General features: G+C 37.7%; 2 protein-coding genes, 1 long non-coding RNA gene and 2 pseudogenes across 3 annotated transcripts; 3 read left to right on the forward strand and 2 right to left on the reverse strand.

Annotated features, from left to right (window-relative positions):
* Nucleotides 1–5,046: 5,046 nt before the first annotated feature.
* On the forward strand, nt 5,047–6,346 carry LOC116922591 (annotated as a pseudogene).
* A 3,753-nt stretch (nt 6,347–10,099) lies between these two features.
* On the reverse strand, nt 10,100–10,899 carry LOC116922599 (the record flags this gene model as incomplete). The annotated part of the gene is made up of 2 exons (XM_032928981.2): nt 10,100–10,425; nt 10,485–10,899. Coding segments are annotated over 2 exons (741 nt in total), but the record flags the coding sequence as incomplete, so codon positions are not given.
* A 992-nt stretch (nt 10,900–11,891) lies between these two features.
* Nucleotides 11,892–13,420, forward strand: LOC123475221 (annotated as a pseudogene).
* A 27-nt stretch (nt 13,421–13,447) lies between these two features.
* Nucleotides 13,448–14,787, reverse strand: LOC123475562 (putative nuclease HARBI1). The gene is made up of 4 exons (XM_045178428.1): nt 14,541–14,787; nt 14,251–14,480; nt 14,052–14,192; nt 13,448–13,987 (listed from the first exon to the last, which is right to left on the reverse strand). Exons 1-4 carry the CDS (start codon nt 14,779–14,781, stop codon nt 13,448–13,450), a joined length of 1,152 nt encoding a protein of 383 aa, XP_045034363.1. The 5' UTR covers nt 14,782–14,787.
* A 2,871-nt stretch (nt 14,788–17,658) lies between these two features.
* On the forward strand, nt 17,659–19,038 carry LOC123475260. The gene is made up of 2 exons (XR_006650134.1): nt 17,659–18,179; nt 18,259–19,038. It is a non-coding gene; the product is annotated as an uncharacterized LOC123475260 (long non-coding RNA).
* Nucleotides 19,039–19,259: the final 221 nt, after the last annotated feature.

The following is a 19,259-nucleotide window of genomic DNA, read 5'->3' on the forward strand; positions in this document are numbered from 1 at the left end:
GCGGAATCGTTTAGACGGTGCTGCACTAAATGTTTCATCTGGTACCTCACCGCAAGTTGTAGGTTTTCCAAATGTATACATTTTATTGACTTTAATTGTTGCATTTCTTTTGTTTTCGTCACTAGGCTTGTGCGTAAATGGAACAACAAGCCATGCTGCCAGGGCTGACGCTTGAAGAGCGGGTCTTAAGCTCGATATTGTCGTCTCCTTACACTAGAGCAAAAGAAGCAGTTATGAACGTACCGTTGCCATCACTCGCGTGGACCTGGGTCAAGGATACGGTTGCCAATGGATGGTCTTGTAGCGAATTCATGTCATTTGATGTGTCAACAGCTACATATGCAATCCGAAAACGTATGTCGATTAACTTCGAAACATTAAAAGTGGACCTATCCGTTTATGGGATGGAGTGTCCTACCCAAGATGTTATTCCAAAATCATTTACGCATAACTCCAACTTATCTGAAGCAATAGCCCGTTTCAAGGAAATGAAAATTTTTTCGGGTGCCCGGTTGGGCAACCATGACCATGACCAAACCTCTCAATTAACGGAAGTCAAGAAGGGTCATTCCACGCCAAAACATCCAGAGCTTGTTGCGACCATCTCACGGATTTTGATAATTTTTAGTGGGTGGGTTCTTTATAGTTAGAAAATAAGGTATGCCCAAATATTATTCGTTCGGATGATATTTGGGTTCAAAGTTTCGATTTTTTCAAAAAAGTCGAAAATTGGGTATTGAGCGCAATAATTTTTAAAACCGATTTAAACTAAAGAATCAATTTTTTTTATGATTAGAATATAAAAAGGGTATAGAAAAATTAATTTTAAGACCAATGCGACCTTTATCAGAAGTTATTATCCCCCCAACGTCATCAGTTTAAAAATATGAGTTTTTGACAAGTTTCATAAGCTTTTTTAGGGTTTTAAAATCGTTGTAGGTGTATGATTTTTCTACCAAGTATTTTTCATGGTAGAGACATTTGACTGTTAAAAAATAAATAGTTTATCTTTTATTTAAAAAAAGATATTAATCTTTAAAGTTAGGAAAAACCACAATTTTGACGAAAATTGGTCTTTTTCAAAAAATTATATCTCGAAACTATAATTTTTTTTTATTTGAAACTTATAGATACTATTGCTCATTATGTCTTCTAAAACATATCAAAAAATTAGAAAGGTATTATTTTTTTGTTCTCAAGATATTTTTATTTTAGTTGGTGACATTTGAAAGTGATAGAAAATTGATATTCAGGTGGAGATTAGTGACATATACAATTCGAATTCTTTAGAAATCAAATTGTTTTCATCGGATGTTATTCCAAAGCTTCTTCCGGATCGTGTTCGTGGTTTAGGAGGGTTAATTTTTACAAGAACATCAGAGATTGAAATGAATACATCGTTTGTTTTGGGGGGCCAAGTATAATTAAGACAGGGACCATTTTCACTGAACAATTTGACATTCACTCCGTTATAGTCGACGTCAAGGATCTTTCCAATCCGCCACTGACTCATGAACACAACAGCAACGTAATCGTCTACAAACAAATCACTGATGGAGACAAAGTTTCTATCCGGTAAACTAGGCAAAACAATAAAAGTTACTTTTGGAAAACCACTATCTTGGACAGAAGTACGAGAGGCTTGTAAAACACCCTTTGAAATTTGTTCGTAAAAATGATATTTTTGTGTTCCGGTTATGGCAAGAGCAGAGTTTAACTTATTGGAAAGCCTTTCTGCGTCGGCCGCAATGATATCTTTAGTTACGTATACAAATTCAATCCCAGGTATATTATCCACTGCCCAGTTGTAAAGATCTAAGGGGGTTAAAATCAATGAAAGTTGAAGGGAAGCTCGTCGAGCTAATCGCTTGACAGTCCCACCGACCCCATCACATGCATTTTTCCCATGACAAGTAGCCCAAAAGTGCCAAACGGCAGGGACACCATGGTCAGATTCGAATAGGGAAAGATTAGCAAAATTGAATCGATTTTTGTAATGTGCCGGTCCACCGTGGCTAAAGAAGAATACCTTTTTTAAATTGGGAATCACAGTTTTATTTTGGGTAAAATTCCCCGAATGAACGAATGAACAGCTACTGCGTCGTGTTTAAGAGAATCAGATATGATACAATAACTTTTTGAGATCAATTCCTCATTTTCTTTGTAATAAATGACGATTGGATGTACTGTCGCTTGGTTGTTTGTCCAATGTGCACCCTGCACTTCATCCTGGCTTTCGAAAGTATAGTTTTCAGCAAAATCTAGCGTGACAAGGCAATCTGAGTTTCCCAACTGTTCTTTTAACGACTTGTAATGAGCTGCTTGGACTTTAGATAGAAAATGATGAGTTCGAAGCTTAAGAAGGAGAGATACTAGTTTCAAAACAAAATCCTCCACTGATTGCTGAACTTTAATCAAGGTAGTACGATCAACAGTTGTCCATTCGCTATACGTTACTGATTCATAATCATCTAGCTTTTCAAAAAGAAATTCTTTCAAAACATCGGAACTTGGACAACGGGAGCATTCTCCAAACATACAAGATTCGTTATCAAGGGAGCAAATGAGAAGTTCAAGAAGTGACTTATAATCAACACCAATATCAGCCCCAGCTAACATTAGCTTAGGGTTTTGGTGCTTGATACAGACGCACACATTATGAGAACCAGAGGAATCAGCCGTAACACACCATTTTGGACGCAGAAAACAAAATTTTGATAGCCCGATTTTAACATTAGGATTATCTTGTTGGAATAAGTAATGAGCTTCCTTCAGGTTTAACAGAATTAATCGTTTACTTACGGGCACTTTCTTTCCTTCCAAATTAACCATCATATAGTCTTTCATCCCAGGGCAGTATCTGCTAATTTCCTCGTCTAAGTAGAATTGTGTTACGACGTCGATTGTAGTTTGTAGAAGGCGATTTCCAGCTGGTTTCGATGTAACAGCAGGCAAAATTCCTTTTTCTTCCTTTAACTTTCTGGCGGCTCGAACAACATGTTCTGAAACTTCAAATTCGGTTGCAACTCTTTCTCGAGACCATGAGTCAGGTGTCAATGTCAATAACTGGATTCTTTCAGAAAATTTCGATGATGCATTCACCTTTTCTTTCAACGCGTCCATCAAGGTACTTAAATCTGCAGCTTGCGATGTCAAGTCAACAAGGGAGTGATTTACTGGTACATATGGTACTTGAATAGCCGTAGATAAATCGTCAACCACTGCAGCAGCAATTGAATCAGCTTTTCTTTTGACCACTTCTATACGATGCAGAGAATTTAGTTTGTTGAAAGTTGTGGCCTTGACTGGAGAAACTTCGAGAAAGAAACAAACGTTCTGAACTCGTGTAAGAGTTCAGTCTAGAACACTGGAGAGATCAACGAATTCTTTGACACTCGACATTTGGCTCGGATATGTGCTTTGGCTACTCCAATTCTCTTCTTGATTGGCAATATCATTTTGCATTTTATCTGAGCACTGATAACACAACAGCAGACCAGGGAAAAGCCGCGGGTTGATTTTCAAGATCAAAGAATCATGTGAAGTAATTGTGTACGTTCCTCCTACTATTAATTTTTGTGGATTGAGAACTAATTTAGTAACTATTCTTCTATTAAACTTTAATTAAATTTAAAATTTACCAAAATGGCCTGAAGAATGAATCTTAAATGGGTTAGTGCACAGTGAGCTATCTGAAGATGATTCAGTCTGCGCTTTCACTTATAACTTGCAAGAAATACAGAGCTTTGTACCAGGAACCAATTTTAACATATGAGCTACCTGTTGGGATTGTGCTACAGAGATAACGTTTGTTCCTATGTATCAGTTCCATAGACACCAAATTAATCTTAGAAACTAAGAAAAATACTTGATCAAAATACCTCTAAATTGAGATTTGTGTTCTTTAAAAGGGTCGACACATTTATCATTTTTCCCATTAAAAAACTTGTCGTTGCTGAGATAATAATGTTCGTGGTGAAAACAGATAGTGGATTCCATATCTAACTGCTCAACACAGAGCCCAGTTCTTAACAACAAAGTATACACTTCATCAGCCGTCAATTCATTCACAATAACTTTTTCTCCTTTCTTAGAAGTTAGCCACAACAATTCACATTCACTTTCTTTTCCAAAAATCATCCCAATGGTACACTTAATTGTCATTCTTGTTAACAAATAAACACTTTCTACCTTGAATATTGAAACTAATACTGACAGACGAAATCTAAATGTCAACATTAGTAGTTGCCAGATATTTAGAATACAAAGTCGAAATAAAATCACTTTCAAATGTCACCGACTAAAATAAAAATATCTTGAGAACAAAAAATAATACCTTTCTAATTTTTTGATATGTTTTAGAAGACATAATGAAAAACAGTATCTATAAGTTTCATATAAAACAAAAATTATGGTTTCGAGATATAATTTTTTGAAAAAGATCAATTTTCGTCAAAATTGTGGTTTTTCCTAACTTTTAAGATTAATATCTTTTTTTGTATAAAAGATAAACTATTTATTTTTTAACAGTCAAATTTCTTTACCATGGACTATACTTGGTAGAAAAATCATACACCTACAATGATTTTAAAACCATCAAACAGCTTATGAAAGTTGTCAAAAACTCATTTTTTTTAACTGATGACGTTGGGGGGATAATAACTTCTGATAAAGGTCGCAATGGTCTTAAAATTAAGTTTTCTATACCTTTTTTATATTCTAATCATAAAAAATATTTATTCTTGAGTTTAAATTGGTTTTAAAAATTATTGCGCACAATACCCAATTTTCGACTCTTTCCGAAACTCATTTATAAAATAATCTGGCAATTATATCGGCGTTTTTGTCTAACGTACTGTGCTAAATAACGTCTGCTTTTTCCTCGTGTGACGTGTGACAAATTTCAACAACATTTAAGATATCAGGTAAGAAAATCATATTCTTTTCATGGTTCATTTGTATTAATGGTTCGCCATTTAAAAACTATTACGTTTCGCATTCTAAGTTACAGACTGTGTTTTAACATTTCTCTTGTGTTGCAGCATCATGAGTGATCACGAACCTGCCGTTGGTATTGTGGAAAATGACAAGTCTCTAGCAAAACACCGAAAAAAAAGGCCAAACAAGAAGATCAAACGGTATGGGATCGCCGGTTCATCTTCGGAATCGCAGCAAAAGGATATAGCTGACCACCCCCCAACTCTTCGACACATGAACCCTCCTGCAATACCCAAAGGTACTTTCAATTACAATTTCCTATTACGAGTTAATAATATCTTTTTATCTTCTAGGCTTGTTGGGTGTTTTGAGTAAAGAATCGGAGGATGGAGGGGAGTTAATCCGTTCAGATGCTACATTAGTGAAAAGAAGGGAAAGACCATCTCGGAAAGAAGTAATGGATGTTGAAGAAGCTCCCCTTTCTCCAAAGGCATCGACATCTACATTTCCAAATGCCACTGAGAAACTTTCGAAACCCATCGAACAAAGGGTGTGGCACGTTTGGCACCAAAGAGACCACACTCTCAAACAAAGGCTACTGATTCTTCATCACTGACTGCCGGCCAAACTTCCCAGTCGGTTAATGGGTATGTCCAGGAGTCAGACACAGGAACAGCAAAACTAGACAGTAACAACAACAATGACAATGCTCCCGCATCGTTGGTCTACCTTCGGAACAACGGCCAATTGGTACCAGTAGTGGCTATGCCACAAACTCCGCCTAACTATATTGATGACATCGTTGCTGTCGGTAAGCAAATTCTCCTTGTTATTATAACGTTATTTCCCTGTTTATATAATGATTATTTCTTTTCGTTTTACATTAGAAAACGATGGAGTTCTCAGTTTATTAATACAAAATATTATGTCTGTGGGCCAGGACGTAAAAACAATTTTGAGGAATCAAGAAAATTTTCATATGAGATTAAGTGCCCTTGAAGGTGAGAGAAATGCCCTTGCCCCAGAAGGTGGAGCATCTATAAGTCTTCCTCTCGACACTGTCGAAGACTTCAAGGAAAAAGAAGAGCAACTGAGTAACGATGCCGTTGCGAGAAAGCAATTGGTAACGCAAAATTTTCTAAAGTTTCTTTGATTTTTCATTAACTACTATCAATATATGTATAGGTTTTGTCTTTGTCGCTCATGGGAGGGTCCAAGGTGTACGACACTAGTGCACTGATGTTGAGGAGTTTGATGTCGAAAGAACTGCGCCTACAATTTACTGCGCAAATCCCCAAAGAGGGGAAGATGGTGTTCAAAAATACGAATCTCTTCCAAGTGGTTCAAGGTGAGATAAAATAATGAGACGTCAGCCTTTTGTTTTCTATTAACGTTTTACTTTATTGTCAGACGCTATCCGGCAGCGGCCACGTTTCGAAAAGGTTTCTACGTCGGAAATTTTAAGGGTGGTCGTGAAAAGCGCCAAGAGGACGCGGCATTTAAAAAAATTGCATTTGAAGAATATAAAAAGTCGCACCCCGAAAAGTTTCAGTCGCGGGGAAAGAAGGAATCTCAAGATGACGGCTCTTCTTCCTACAGTTCTCATTCTTCTGATGAAAATGTTCCAGATACTTGAATATTTATTTTCAATTTTGTAATGCTTTTTTTAAAGATTCTTAAAAAATGTCAATAAATGTTGGGACCACATCTAATAGTGTACACAATGTAACGTAACTGCGACATTGGATCGCCGGTTTTAGCCTCGGTTTGGGCAATAAGTTATTGGGGAAATATGGGATTAACGATATCGGTGTGATAATAAAATATAAGCCTGGGCCACGATCACAAAACTATTTTGGGACAATATCGTTTTCTGTACATGGGCCCAAGTAAGAAATCCACATTGGGGTAAGCTTTGAATAACAATATTGGAATGAGTCGAAAAAATAGGCCTGGACAGCGATTGGAAAGCTTTTTTGGGAATGATACTGGTTTTCGTACATGGGCCCAAGTAAGAAAGCCCCTTTTTGACCCGAGCCGGCGACAAATGCCGAATAGCGGATTCCCAATATCGGAACAACTTTGTAACATTATCGTTGTGCTACCTGTTATTCCAATATTGTTCCAATACAATATTTCCAACAAATTCCCTAATCTCTGTTTCCAAGTTGGCTGGAACGCGGCCCGCGTGCGCATTCAACATTGGGACACAAACTGTTATTCCAATATTGTTCCAATACAATATTTCCAACAAATTCCCTAATCTCTGTTTCCAAGTTGGCTGGGACACGGCCCGCGTAAAAAAACAGCTTCGTTACAAAATCGGGTTGGAACTGGCCATCCAATATCTCATGTTGGCTAAACGACATAGGCACAACATTGGGAAGAGATAGAAATGCTACCCGGGCTTTGCTTAAGCATGGTTTTTTTTTTCTTAACTTACAGTTTTTTTTCTTAACAAACAAATTTATGCTTGAATTTACTATAAACCGTATCCTAGCCTTTTTTTGCTTAGATTTTCTACTTAAGAAAACTTTCAAAGTTGTGTTAATATGCTTAAGTTAGAAAATTTTTGTAAGCCAACTAGATAGTTGGCTTACAGCGATTATTTTCTGGAAATTCCCTGCTTTGAATAATGCTAAAAGCTACTGTTGTCCTAGTTTTCCATATATATAGCATTTTCCATGTTTTGACTTTCAATTTTACAACAACTAACAATTTTCTACCAAGTAACATGGTGTCGTGAGAAATTGTGAATAAAAATTATATGAATATATACATAAATATAAAAATAAAATATGGCTCTATATGCAAATATATATAAATATGAAAAAATACCTTTCTTGCAATATATTAATCATCTACAGTTTTATTTGTAAGGCGGAACAAGCTTTGTCTTTAACTGCTGCCGGGGCCATTATACTCACGTTACTTGTTGACTAGAACAATTAAATACTAATACAGGTTCAAATTACAATAACGAACAGATTTAAAAAGTCTTGTAAGTTGAACAAAAAATTCTACGAGATTCCTTGTATATTTATGTAGCAATAAAGTAAACAGCATCTTTTACTATACAAAATGTCATGAAACGAATATTGTTATTGGTTACGATAAGCTCCACCCTCCAAGAACAAAAAAATTCTATGCTTAAAAATTTTGATTTTATGATTTTAACTTAGCTTAAGTTAAAAAATTAAATAAGAAAAAAATGCTGGACTTCGGTTTTATGGAAATATAAAACTTACAATATTTTCTAACTTGAGTAAGAAAATTTTATAAGATATTTTCGTAAGTTCAAGACTAGAAAATAAGCCAAGGCTAGAATACGGCCCCTGGACCACCAAAGGACGGTAAAAGGACTGCGCTCAAGCCACGATCGTTTTTTTAAAGAAATCACGTCCCTCATAAGACGTCTTATTTGGATCCATTTCTTTAAAAGCCACGTTGCCATAATTAAAAGTGTAGCGTTAGGGTTTAACTTTGTAAGAACTACACCACATTAAACAATAATCTATAATTACCTTTTTCAATACGAAGTGATTGGTTAAGAAAAAGAAGCTCTGTCTATGATGCTGGGTTCCAATGATCAAAACTCATAACAATTATGTTTCTCTTCTTGTATTTTGGTCAAAGAGCGAAAAGTGTCGATTTATTAAATGCTATTTTTTTTTAAATTCATTTCTGGATCATGGAAGCCAAAATTATTTCACTGTATACATTTGTAAGTCTAAAAATATCTGTAAGAGTATTGAATGTTGCGTTCATGGTAGACTACTCGCATGAGATTCGGGAGACCCGTGTACGAATCCGATGACAAAATAATGTTTATAGCATTTTTTTTTGTAGAGTTAAAGTCATCCCAGTGAACGCTAAAATGAGAGCTTTGGTGACCGTAAAAATCCATGTACTAGAGCAGTTTTCGGTCATCAACACCTACTAAAATCATCTTTCAGTCGTCATTGTAGGATTTCAGGACAGAATAAAGAAATCCTAGTAGTGCCGTTAGGATGAATAAATATCCTTTAAACGACGCCACTGTGTGTCGGAAATTCCGACGGACGAAGCTCACAGCCATCGTCCGGGTGCCAACCCTTTGGCCGAAGAAGGCTAGACTCAGACGAGTCACCCTCGGTGGAGTGCCGCGCTACCGAGGGTAAGGAAGTCCATTAGCAGAAGAAAGTGACTTAAGACGGCCTACGGATCACAAGAGCCGTAGATTGGAGGCTGGAGCTCGAGACTGTGTTATTGGAACTAGCAGAGTGCTTTTCCATATATATGGACACACCTGTTGAGGGTGAAAGGAACGACGTGAGGGTTGAACTCATTGAGGCGGAGCCTGCAGAGTTCATCCCGCCAGATTATAGGTTTCGTTCCCGCAGGGTTATCGGGAAGTTTACTGATCGATAACCGGCAATCATCAGCAGCGGTGCCCTCTATTCCAGGATCGGACGTCTGGACAAATTAGACAACGGTGTAGTTTTCTGTGTATAAAGGGGCCGTCGTGCCATGATAATACACTCACTTTTCTCACCGAATTGTCTCCGTCCAGTTGATTCATTTCGCTCCAGTAACCCGTTTTCTCTGTTAAGGTCCGAAGTCCTCCTGCCGCCGCCTCCTCCAGCTTGCCAGCCGCCTCCACTGACGTGCCAGCCCGCGACCGAAGCAGCCATCCTGAGACTTCACTTCACCGCCATGAGTAATACTCTGCGGCCGTTTACACTGTTGAGTCCGATAAGGCTTAACAGAATTTGACCTTGCTCTAGCCCGACAAGGCGAACAGCCGTCTCAGGACTTACCAGCGCAAGCCCGATAAAGGCGAACGCAGTAGTCGCTGAATAAGTGCTACGGCACTACAGATAAGTTTAAACCGACGTAAAGGCACACAGTCTGGCAGGCTTACCACCGTAAGACCCGACTGACCTTCTGCGCCAGCAGTAATCTGGCCTTACGGGACAAGATTCCTGAAACTGTGATGTGCAGGCTTGAAAACCGATACTTTAAAAAACTATTTTCGATTAAGATAGCGATACCCTTAATTTTTTCTACTTTCTATTATCGGGCGATAGTAAAATAAAAAAGTATCGGTATTGCGATGAACGATGATTTTATGATGATTTTTTTAAATTTTGAATAAAAAAAAGAATATGAACAATCAAGATCATATGCTCCAAAAATTTATTGATGCTGAAGCAGGAACATGACCAAATTCTACATTGATTGCGCCTAGACTAGATGCAATAACATTGTACGTGTGTCTCCCAACAACTCTTTTAATAGCAAGACATATACTATTCCTTTCGAACGTTGTAGGGTGTAGCCAATGAAAAGTAATCCCATTATACGACTCCCCATGAGTAGTCCAAAGGTCTGAAGTTGTGCAAACATGATTAAGTTTCAATAAATGTTCAATGATTTTCTCTTTTGCCGTGATATATTTAGCCAATAGTCTCTTTGCCAAAGTTTTCCTGCACATTACTACGTGATCTGAAACGATAAAAGAAATTAAAATATATTTGTAATAATTATAAATCATTGAATTATACTTGGTGAAACATTTCTCATGAGTTCACGAAGTGGATCAGTTTCTACGTGTCTCAAAGGCAAAACACTGTCCACGACGTAATTTAGAACTAAATTGTCAAATTCTTCTTGAAGAACAGGATTTGATGGTTTCCTTAATTTTAATGTAAGTGATTTTTGGATTGTAGCTTGCCTTTTAGTAGGAATTTTTTCAATTCCATCCAAATCTACAACTTCGTCACACTTTCTTTTTTTCGGCAGCGATTCGCCACGAAGGCAAGCAGCTTTAAACGATGACAGTAATCCAGGATGTTTGGACGACAAATGCGAGTACAAGTTTTCTCGAGATTTGTCACTTACAGAAATGGTTTTAACTTGATTACTGCTCTTAATTTTACTCGGGCAATTTGCACATATGTACAGATAATTAACAGCATTTTAAGCGGGCCCATGAAATGTGAAAAAAATCGGAATGTACAAAAATGGTCGATTTAGTCATGTTGACAACAATACCAGACTTGACACATTGAGTCAAGAATAAACGTCTGTTCCTTTTTTTATTTTAAAAAGTATCGGTATCGGCTATTTCATCAATCGATGGTTTTCAAATTATCGATCGATACTCATTTCTAAAAGCATCGGGCGATAGTCGGGAAATTTAAAAAAAACTATTTACGATGAAAAATTCATCGAGTATGTGCAGGATACTGTACAGGTATGTACAGTATCCTGCACTAATGGGAAAAAAAACACTTAGTCATGAGGTCTAGTAGGACCCATGGGCTTAACTGAATGGTGGTAGGGAAAATTGAAGAACGGAATATCGGAAAGTTGAGGCAAAAAGCGAATCAATGGACGGTAATGCAACCAACTTAGTACATCTACGATTGTTCCACACATGCCTTAACTCGTTTTTCGTATTCACGCCGATTTTCCTTGTACAGCTGTGCTGCCATCGAGTTGGCTGGGCTATTGGGATACTGTACAGGTATGTACAGTATCCTGCACAAAAATCCGAACACCGATTTAATTTTTTAAAGCCACCTATTGCCGGGGTAAAGGGTTTTTGTTTGTTTTTCTTTAAGAGGGAGGATAGACGGGGTGACGGACACATAAGGCAGGGTTGGGTAAGTCTAGAATTTTTTTTTATGCCTTAAGCTATTACGCTTTAAGGCAAGTAACAGGTCGGGACATTTTTGCAACCCCCAGGGGTGGAATTCTATCTGTGGCTTAAAGTCAAGTATAAGTTTTAAGTTAAAGTAAGAAAATTTTATACTTAACTAAGTATTACTTTTTTTTAAGACAAACTCGAATTCCAACACGTGCTTAAGTACAGTTTTTGCCTTTACTTAGTTAAGTACTAGGTAGCAAAAGTCGACTTAGACTTCAGTCGGGAGGAGCTTATTTAAATTTGTATAAGCCAATGGAAAACGTCGTTACAAGCACACAAGAAGTTCCAAATAGCAGACTAAATTAACAAGTGATTTTTGATTACGAAATTTCTTCTAGTTTTCCATTCGATTTTTCTTCATTGAACGGATTAATTGATAATAATGGTACGTAACGCATCGGCTACATGGAGTAGTAGTGAAACAGAAATTTTAGTTGACGAGCTCATCGCACGAAAGGTATTGTTGTGTTTATTTTTTACCGTTTCTTATAGTTGTTTAGTCCCATAGTCCGAACGAGACTTACATCTCGTTTCAGTGTGTTTTACAATGATTCTATTGAAAATATTTTTGACTCAATGACATTTGTTTTTTCCATAAGGATATAATATTTGGTGCACAATCAAGTACTGTTACGAACAAAAGCAAACAACAGCATTGGGATGAGATTGTGGCTACAATTAATCAGCAATTTCCAAGCCAGCATCCCCGTGATAGGGAAGAGACTAAGAAAAAATGGAATAATTTGTCGTCAGATGCAAGAAAAAATCTAAAAGAACACAAGAACTCTGTAGAGCAAACCGGTATTGTACTATTTCATTTATGTGCCATTTGAAAACATTTTTCTAATAAAAGAAAATACTGTGATTAATAGGAAAAGGAAAAGCTTTCCCAATGAAACCTTTAAACGAGAAGATTGTCAACATGATTTGGGGAGAAAGTAGCGCAGCTTTGCCGGGAAACAGCATATCCGTATATTATATTAAACTACATTCCACAAATAACATTATTTCAATGAAATTTATCAATTAGGGCGGAGTAGAGACAGACGTGATGGAAAACGCTAATGATACTCTACGTATTAATAATAGTGCCTCTAGTGCTTCTCTCCATACAATGAATGCCTCTAGTTGTGCAGTCTTGTAAGCCATAATATTTCTTTCTTCTTAGCCATACACTAATCCCATTTTTATTCACAGGGCTAAAACGGTTCAATCGTCTTTTCTTGAAAACGAGGAAGACGACTTATCTACATTTGAGTTTGATGATAGCCAATCGAACCAATCATCTTTATGTCAAACATTTAGTAACGCTGACTTTGCTGACGGTGTACCATCCACATCCCGAGTTGTAGCTTTGCTCCCCAAACGCACATCAACTCCGGTATTGTCCACTAAAACAACAGATCATAGTTCTGCAAATATCGTGTTTGCGAAACGCTCTCAAGCAACTTTGGCACCGGTTGAAAAAGATGCTCCACTAGTTGCAGTAACTTCATTTTCTACTACGAATGGAGAATCTTTAAATAAAAATCCTTTAGCTCTTCGTGATATTGTCAATCGCGCCAAAAGAGCACATGCTGAAAAATCAAACGTTTCTGTTTCTAAGAGGTTGATGCGCGATCGCTTTGATTTGCTGCACTCTGTCATTGCAGTAAGACAGCTTATAGGAAAACCAATTGATGCCGAAAAAGACATTCCGGTAGACCTTTTAGAAATGATGAACAACCCGTCTCAATTAATTTGAAAGAGCTATGTTACAAGTTTCGTTTGATTCTGTTAATCAATATGTGCAATACAAACTTAAAAGCAAATTATTTAACGAGTGAAATCATTCAATGTCATTCGATTTCGCTTTTCGAAACCTTGTCTTCGTAGACGTAGAGCTGCTTGAGCCAAATTTTCTTGTCTATCGGGTTGATTGTCATAATCTTGTTCCTCAAAATGATTAACTGCTATATCGTCGTCGAAATCTGGTTGTCTTCGTGATAGGGCTATATTGTGAAGGATGAAGCATGCCATTATCACGCGACAAGCACGACCGGGTTGCATGCGTATTCCAAAGAAAAGAGCCGGAAACCTACGCTTTACCATACCAAAAAACCGTTCGATTACGCACCTAGACTTTTTGTGAGCAACGTTAAATCTTCGTTCTGGTTCATTTCTCGGCACTGCATATGGCGTAAGTAAATAAGGTGTACATGCATAGCCACTGTCCCCGATTAAATGAAAAGGAGAAAAATCTCCTCTTGCTAACCGTTGACCAATTATACTTTCAACAAACATTGCTGCATCATTAGTGCTTCCGGGTTTCTTTGCATAGACGCTTAACGCCCTACCATTGGCATCACAAATAGCCTAAATAATCATTTGAAATGTAACGTGGTTTCCGAATCATATTTTTGAAAAGCGTTGGACTAACCTGTACGTTGATAGAATGAAAATTTTTACGGTTAACATAGATTTTCTCGTCAACCCATGGCCTTGCTATTTTTATATGACATCCATCAATTGCACCAATTATACCACGAAAACCAGCAAATTCTGAGAACTCAAGACATACCTATAAATTAATGTCAATGAGATTAGAATGAGAAACCATATAATTATTTCATATGTACCATATTTAAATTTTCTGGGAAAGAAATCCATTCTCGTGCTATAGAGCATAATGCACTTGAAACGTCATGTACGCTGCGACACACCGATGATTGACTCATTCTAAGAACATGTCCAACCTCTTTTTGAAAAGTTCCAGTGGCATAAAAATTTAGTGCAGCAAGAATTTGCTGCATCGGTGTAAGAAACTTTCGACCATTTAATTTTCGTTCGAGTTTATCATTTATCAATCCTGTATTAATTAGAAATATTTTGTACGCTCATTAACATTAGTGTGGTCCAATTTGTATACCTTCAATAAATTGGAGTGAAGCTCTATCAAAACGAAAGGTTTTGTATAATTGATCGTCATTAAAAAACTCGTCGTACATATCGGTTCGTCTAGAATAGAAAGGAACCATTCTTCTGCGTACTTCAATGCGCCTTTCACGCCGAGCTTCTTCGTCATCACTACTTGTCAATTCGTAGTTCATTTCGTCTAAGTCGTTTAAAAAGAACTCTAGCTCTTCGTTGAAACCTCTATCGTCATTCATTTTAATTGAAACTGTCAATCAACAATACCGTATGTTAAATAGCGCCACCTTAATATGGAGAACATTAATCGGGTTTAGTTTTTAAGTGTACTTTATTGCGTTTAAGCCAAGAAATAGTTGGCTTAAAAAATTGACTACTTTTGCTTAAACTTAAGAGTCCTTTGTCTCCTTGAAAACTTTTGAGTAGGACTTAGAATTCAATATTTAAGTAAAGTACAGAAATAAGTACAAAACTTTGCACTTAAAGTACATACTTCTACTTTAAGCCACAGATAGAATTCCACCCCAGGGTGGTGTGTTTTTTTAAACGACAGTTGGAAATGTTGGACTTAAGCTGTATTATATTCTATACCCAAATAAATTAGATAGCTGCCTGTGCACAATGCTGTCAATACCGATGGCATATGTGTAGAGGCTCTGATTGCCACGCCGTAGATCAGTGTTCGATTCCCGATACTGAATTTCGAGAATATTTAGTATCGTTATAACATTCTTCATTCGAATTTGCTGGGAATATTAATTACTTCAAAACGAAGGGGTTTATTATTTTTTAAATTATAAAATAAAAAAAAAAGCACATAATGCTCGATAAACATTTGTTTCATATATAATCGAGAATTTCTCGTTAGGTAACCACAATTATTCAACACCTCATCTGGAATCGAGCACCGATCTCCAGTATCACATTCAGAAACTCTACACCTACGCCATTGACAACGACGAAAATGTTCACAGGCAGCTGAAACATAAGCTAAATTGTTTCGGTAAGAAACATTACCATGAAGGAGGAAAGGAGGAGGCGCTACTCGCATAAGGCCCTGCAAAGAAAAGTGACGCTATGCTGTTATTGCCGTTGGCAGTAAATTAGTTCTCAATTTCTCACTAGGTGCGGAAGGGTAGTCTTACATGTTGAAATTTAGATGTCGGTTGCCATCGTTACGCAAGTTTAGTCTGCTGTCAGCCAAAATAAATATCCTGTTCTACATCCTAAAACACAACAAGACATTTTCACGTTTGAAATGCTTTCTGTTTTTGGCTGACAGCAGACTAAACTTGCGTAACGATGGCAACCGACATCTAAATTTCAACATGTAAGACTACCCTTCCGCACCTAGTGAGAAATTGAGAACTAATTTACTGCCAACGGCAATAACAGCATAGCGTCACTTTTCAGCCGAAGTGGGCCCTCCTCCATTCCTCCTTCATGACATTACTAAGCCCAAGCCCTAAATTTCCAACTGTCGTTTAAAAAAAAACACCACCCTTGGGGTTGCAAAAATGTCCCGACCTGTAACTTGCCTTAAAGCGTAATACCTTAAGGCACATTTTTTAAATGTCTAGACTTACCCAACCCTGCCCTGACGTGTCCATCACCCCGTCTACTCTCCCCCTTAAAGAAAAACAAACAAAAAACCCACTACCCCACCCATAGGTGGCTTTAAAAAATTAAATCGGTGTTCCGATTTTTGTGCAGGATACTGTACAGTATCCTGCACAAAAATCCGCTCCCCCTTCACGTTTGAAACCATACCGTCCATACCGCAAAGTACAGCCATGATTCCGGAGCTGGCCGAAAGGAGCAGCGCAGTCGAATTCGTCTGCTAGAGAGGGGGAGGAGGGAAAATTTCGACTGCTGGGCTTTACGTGGAGTGAGCCATCTCCTTATCTCTGGCTCTGATTGCGACGCCGTAGATCAGTATTCGATTCCCGATAAGGAATTGCGAAATATTTGGTATCGTTATAATATTCTTCATTCGAATTTGCTGGAAATATTAATTACTTTAGAACGAAGTGCATTATTTTTTTTTTAATGATTTAATAAAAAAACGATTATTGCTCGATGAACATTTGTTTTATATATGAACGAGAATTTCTCGTTGGGTAATCACAATAATTCATCACCTCATCTGGAATCGAACATCGATCTCCAGCGTCACATTCAGAAACGATACACCTACGCCAATGACAACGACGTATACATTCACAGGCAGCTGGAACATAAGCTAAATTGTTTCGGTAAGCAACATTTCCAAGCCCAAGCCCTAAATTTCCAACTGTCGTTTAAAAAAACACACCACCCTGGGTGTTGCAAAAATGTCCCGACCTGTAACTTGCCTTAAAGCGTAATACCTTAAGGCACTTTTTTTAAATGTCTAGACTTACCCAACCCTGCCCTGACGTGTCCATCCCCCCGTCTACTCTCCCCCTTAAAGAAAAACAAACAAAAAACCCACTACCCCACCCATAAGTGGCTTTAAAAAATTAAATCGGTGTTCGGATTTTTGTGCAGGATACTGTACAGTATCCTGTACTTGGCGGTAAGGATTTCCCAGTAGCGCTCCCCCTTCACGTTTGAAACCATACCGTCCATACCGCAAAGTAAAGCCATGATTCCGGAGCTGGCCGAAAGGAGCAGCGCAGTCGAATTCGTCTGCTAGAGAGGGGGAGGAGGGAAAATGTCGACTGCTGGGCTGTACGTGGAGTGAGGCATCTCCTTATCTCTGATCAGAGCCTCTACACATATGCCATCGGTATCGACATAATTGAGCACAGGCAGCTATCTAATTTATTTGGGTAAGGAATATTACACATCCTAAGTCCAACATTTCCAACTGTCGTTAAAAAAAACACACCACCCTGGGGGTTGCAAAAATGTCCCGACCTGTTACTTGCCTTAAAGTGTAATACCTTAAGGCATAAAAAAATGTCTAGACTTACCCAACCCTGACCTATGTGTCCCTCACCCCGTCTACCCTCCCTCTTAAAGAAAAAAAAACAAGAAACCCTTTACCCTGCCAATAGGTGGCTTTAAAAAATTAAATCTGTGTTCGGATTTTTGTGCAGGATACTGTACCTGTCTAGTTTGGGAGTTGTTACTGAAAAAGTTGCGCCCTCAAATTCAAGAGGCTATTTCTTCAAAATAGTCAGTCGTCAGTGGTCAAGCCTTTGGTCATTCAACTGGTGAGTGGCTCACTGTTTTCTATCTGAACCACCAATGGTAGCGGGTCAGTCACGTGCTGCACCCTAGGAGAGGTGTGATTTTCTGGTGACGGCGTGCGGTTCTTATCTAACGATGTACGTGAACGCAGTGATCCGTCTGCCGAAAATCTCGGAGACCTTTCCGGTGACTCAGCTTGCTGCCTTACTCTATTCTCACCTACTCCTGAGAACTCCTATTGTCAGGGCGCCATGGACGACTGGAAACTATTCTCCCTCTTCTCCAATCGTTTCCCTCCTCTTTGGCGTCTAAATCTGACGTCACTGGTTGTAATGTCGGTTCCGATCACCGTTGCTGTCAGTCAACCCGATAATGCTGCTCCATATCTGCATAGTCTTTACTCTTGACGGAGACTGTACCTTTCCCAAGCGCGTCTAATTTCCACTTAAACCTCGCGCTGGTAATCCCGATTTAGACTGTACTGTCTATAAACCCTCTTATCGTATATTGGTTGTTTGACCTGTTGTAATGACGAACAGGGAGAATACAGACGGCCCTCTCCACTCAGCGGTTGACGAAGGGGAGATTTTTATCTCTCACTACCCGAAAATTAGTCGTGATAGTCACGTGCAGATTGATCCCGAAAATGATGGCGTTCGTCTTAATCTCTTTCTCTGTAAGTTTCGTCACGTGGGTCAATCCAGTTCCTTCGATGCTTTTAAAAAAATTCATCAGGGTATAACGAAATTTCTCTCGCTGTACAATATTTAAAGCTCTCCTTTCCGATGACATTCTTTAAAATAAATAAATCTTTCCGTTTTTCCTTTTACATGCTGGACACTCATCACCAGATTTCTTCGTTCTTTTATCAATCCTGTAACAGTAAACACAAAACAACACCTAAAATATGATTTTCGTAAACCATGGGATTTGGACAGTACCAGTTTAGACGGGGTATTTAAGGGAGGATGGGATTGACAAAAACCTTTAGAAACATTTCTAGAGATAAAGATTAAATAAATCGATAATCGATAATTCATATTTTTAACCATTTTTCATTCATTGTTTGCAATAAAGATTACGTTATTGACCATATAATTTTTTTTAGGTTATTAAGTTATAAGCTCCTCCCCCTCTAGGCCCTTTTATTTTCCAACTTTATCCCACAACATTGTCAAAATTCCCTCTTCCTTCCAAAATAAAATTCTATTTAACCTCACATCCTAAAATTTGTTTTTTTGTGTTGCATTGTAGACAAATGAATTATCTACATATCGAGTTCATTTCTTTTTTATTTACTTAAATATCTTGGATTCTACGCCAAATTCAGCGTGGAAAAAATTTGCACATTTTTACCGGAATTTTTATTTTAATCAATAGATCATCTTAGGAAAAACACACTCTTTTTTAACATGGTCTCTTATGGAATTATTTTTTCTAGTTGAAAAATTTCTAAATGGGTTAATGATAGGAAATAGTTAGACACAAGGTGATAAACTATATTATTCAGGTAAAATTTAAAATAGTAGTAAACATAAAT

Source organism: Daphnia magna, linkage group LG8 (assembly GCF_020631705.1).
Source record: "Daphnia magna isolate NIES linkage group LG8, ASM2063170v1.1, whole genome shotgun sequence".
Lineage (NCBI taxonomy): Eukaryota > Metazoa > Arthropoda > Branchiopoda > Diplostraca > Daphniidae > Daphnia > Daphnia magna.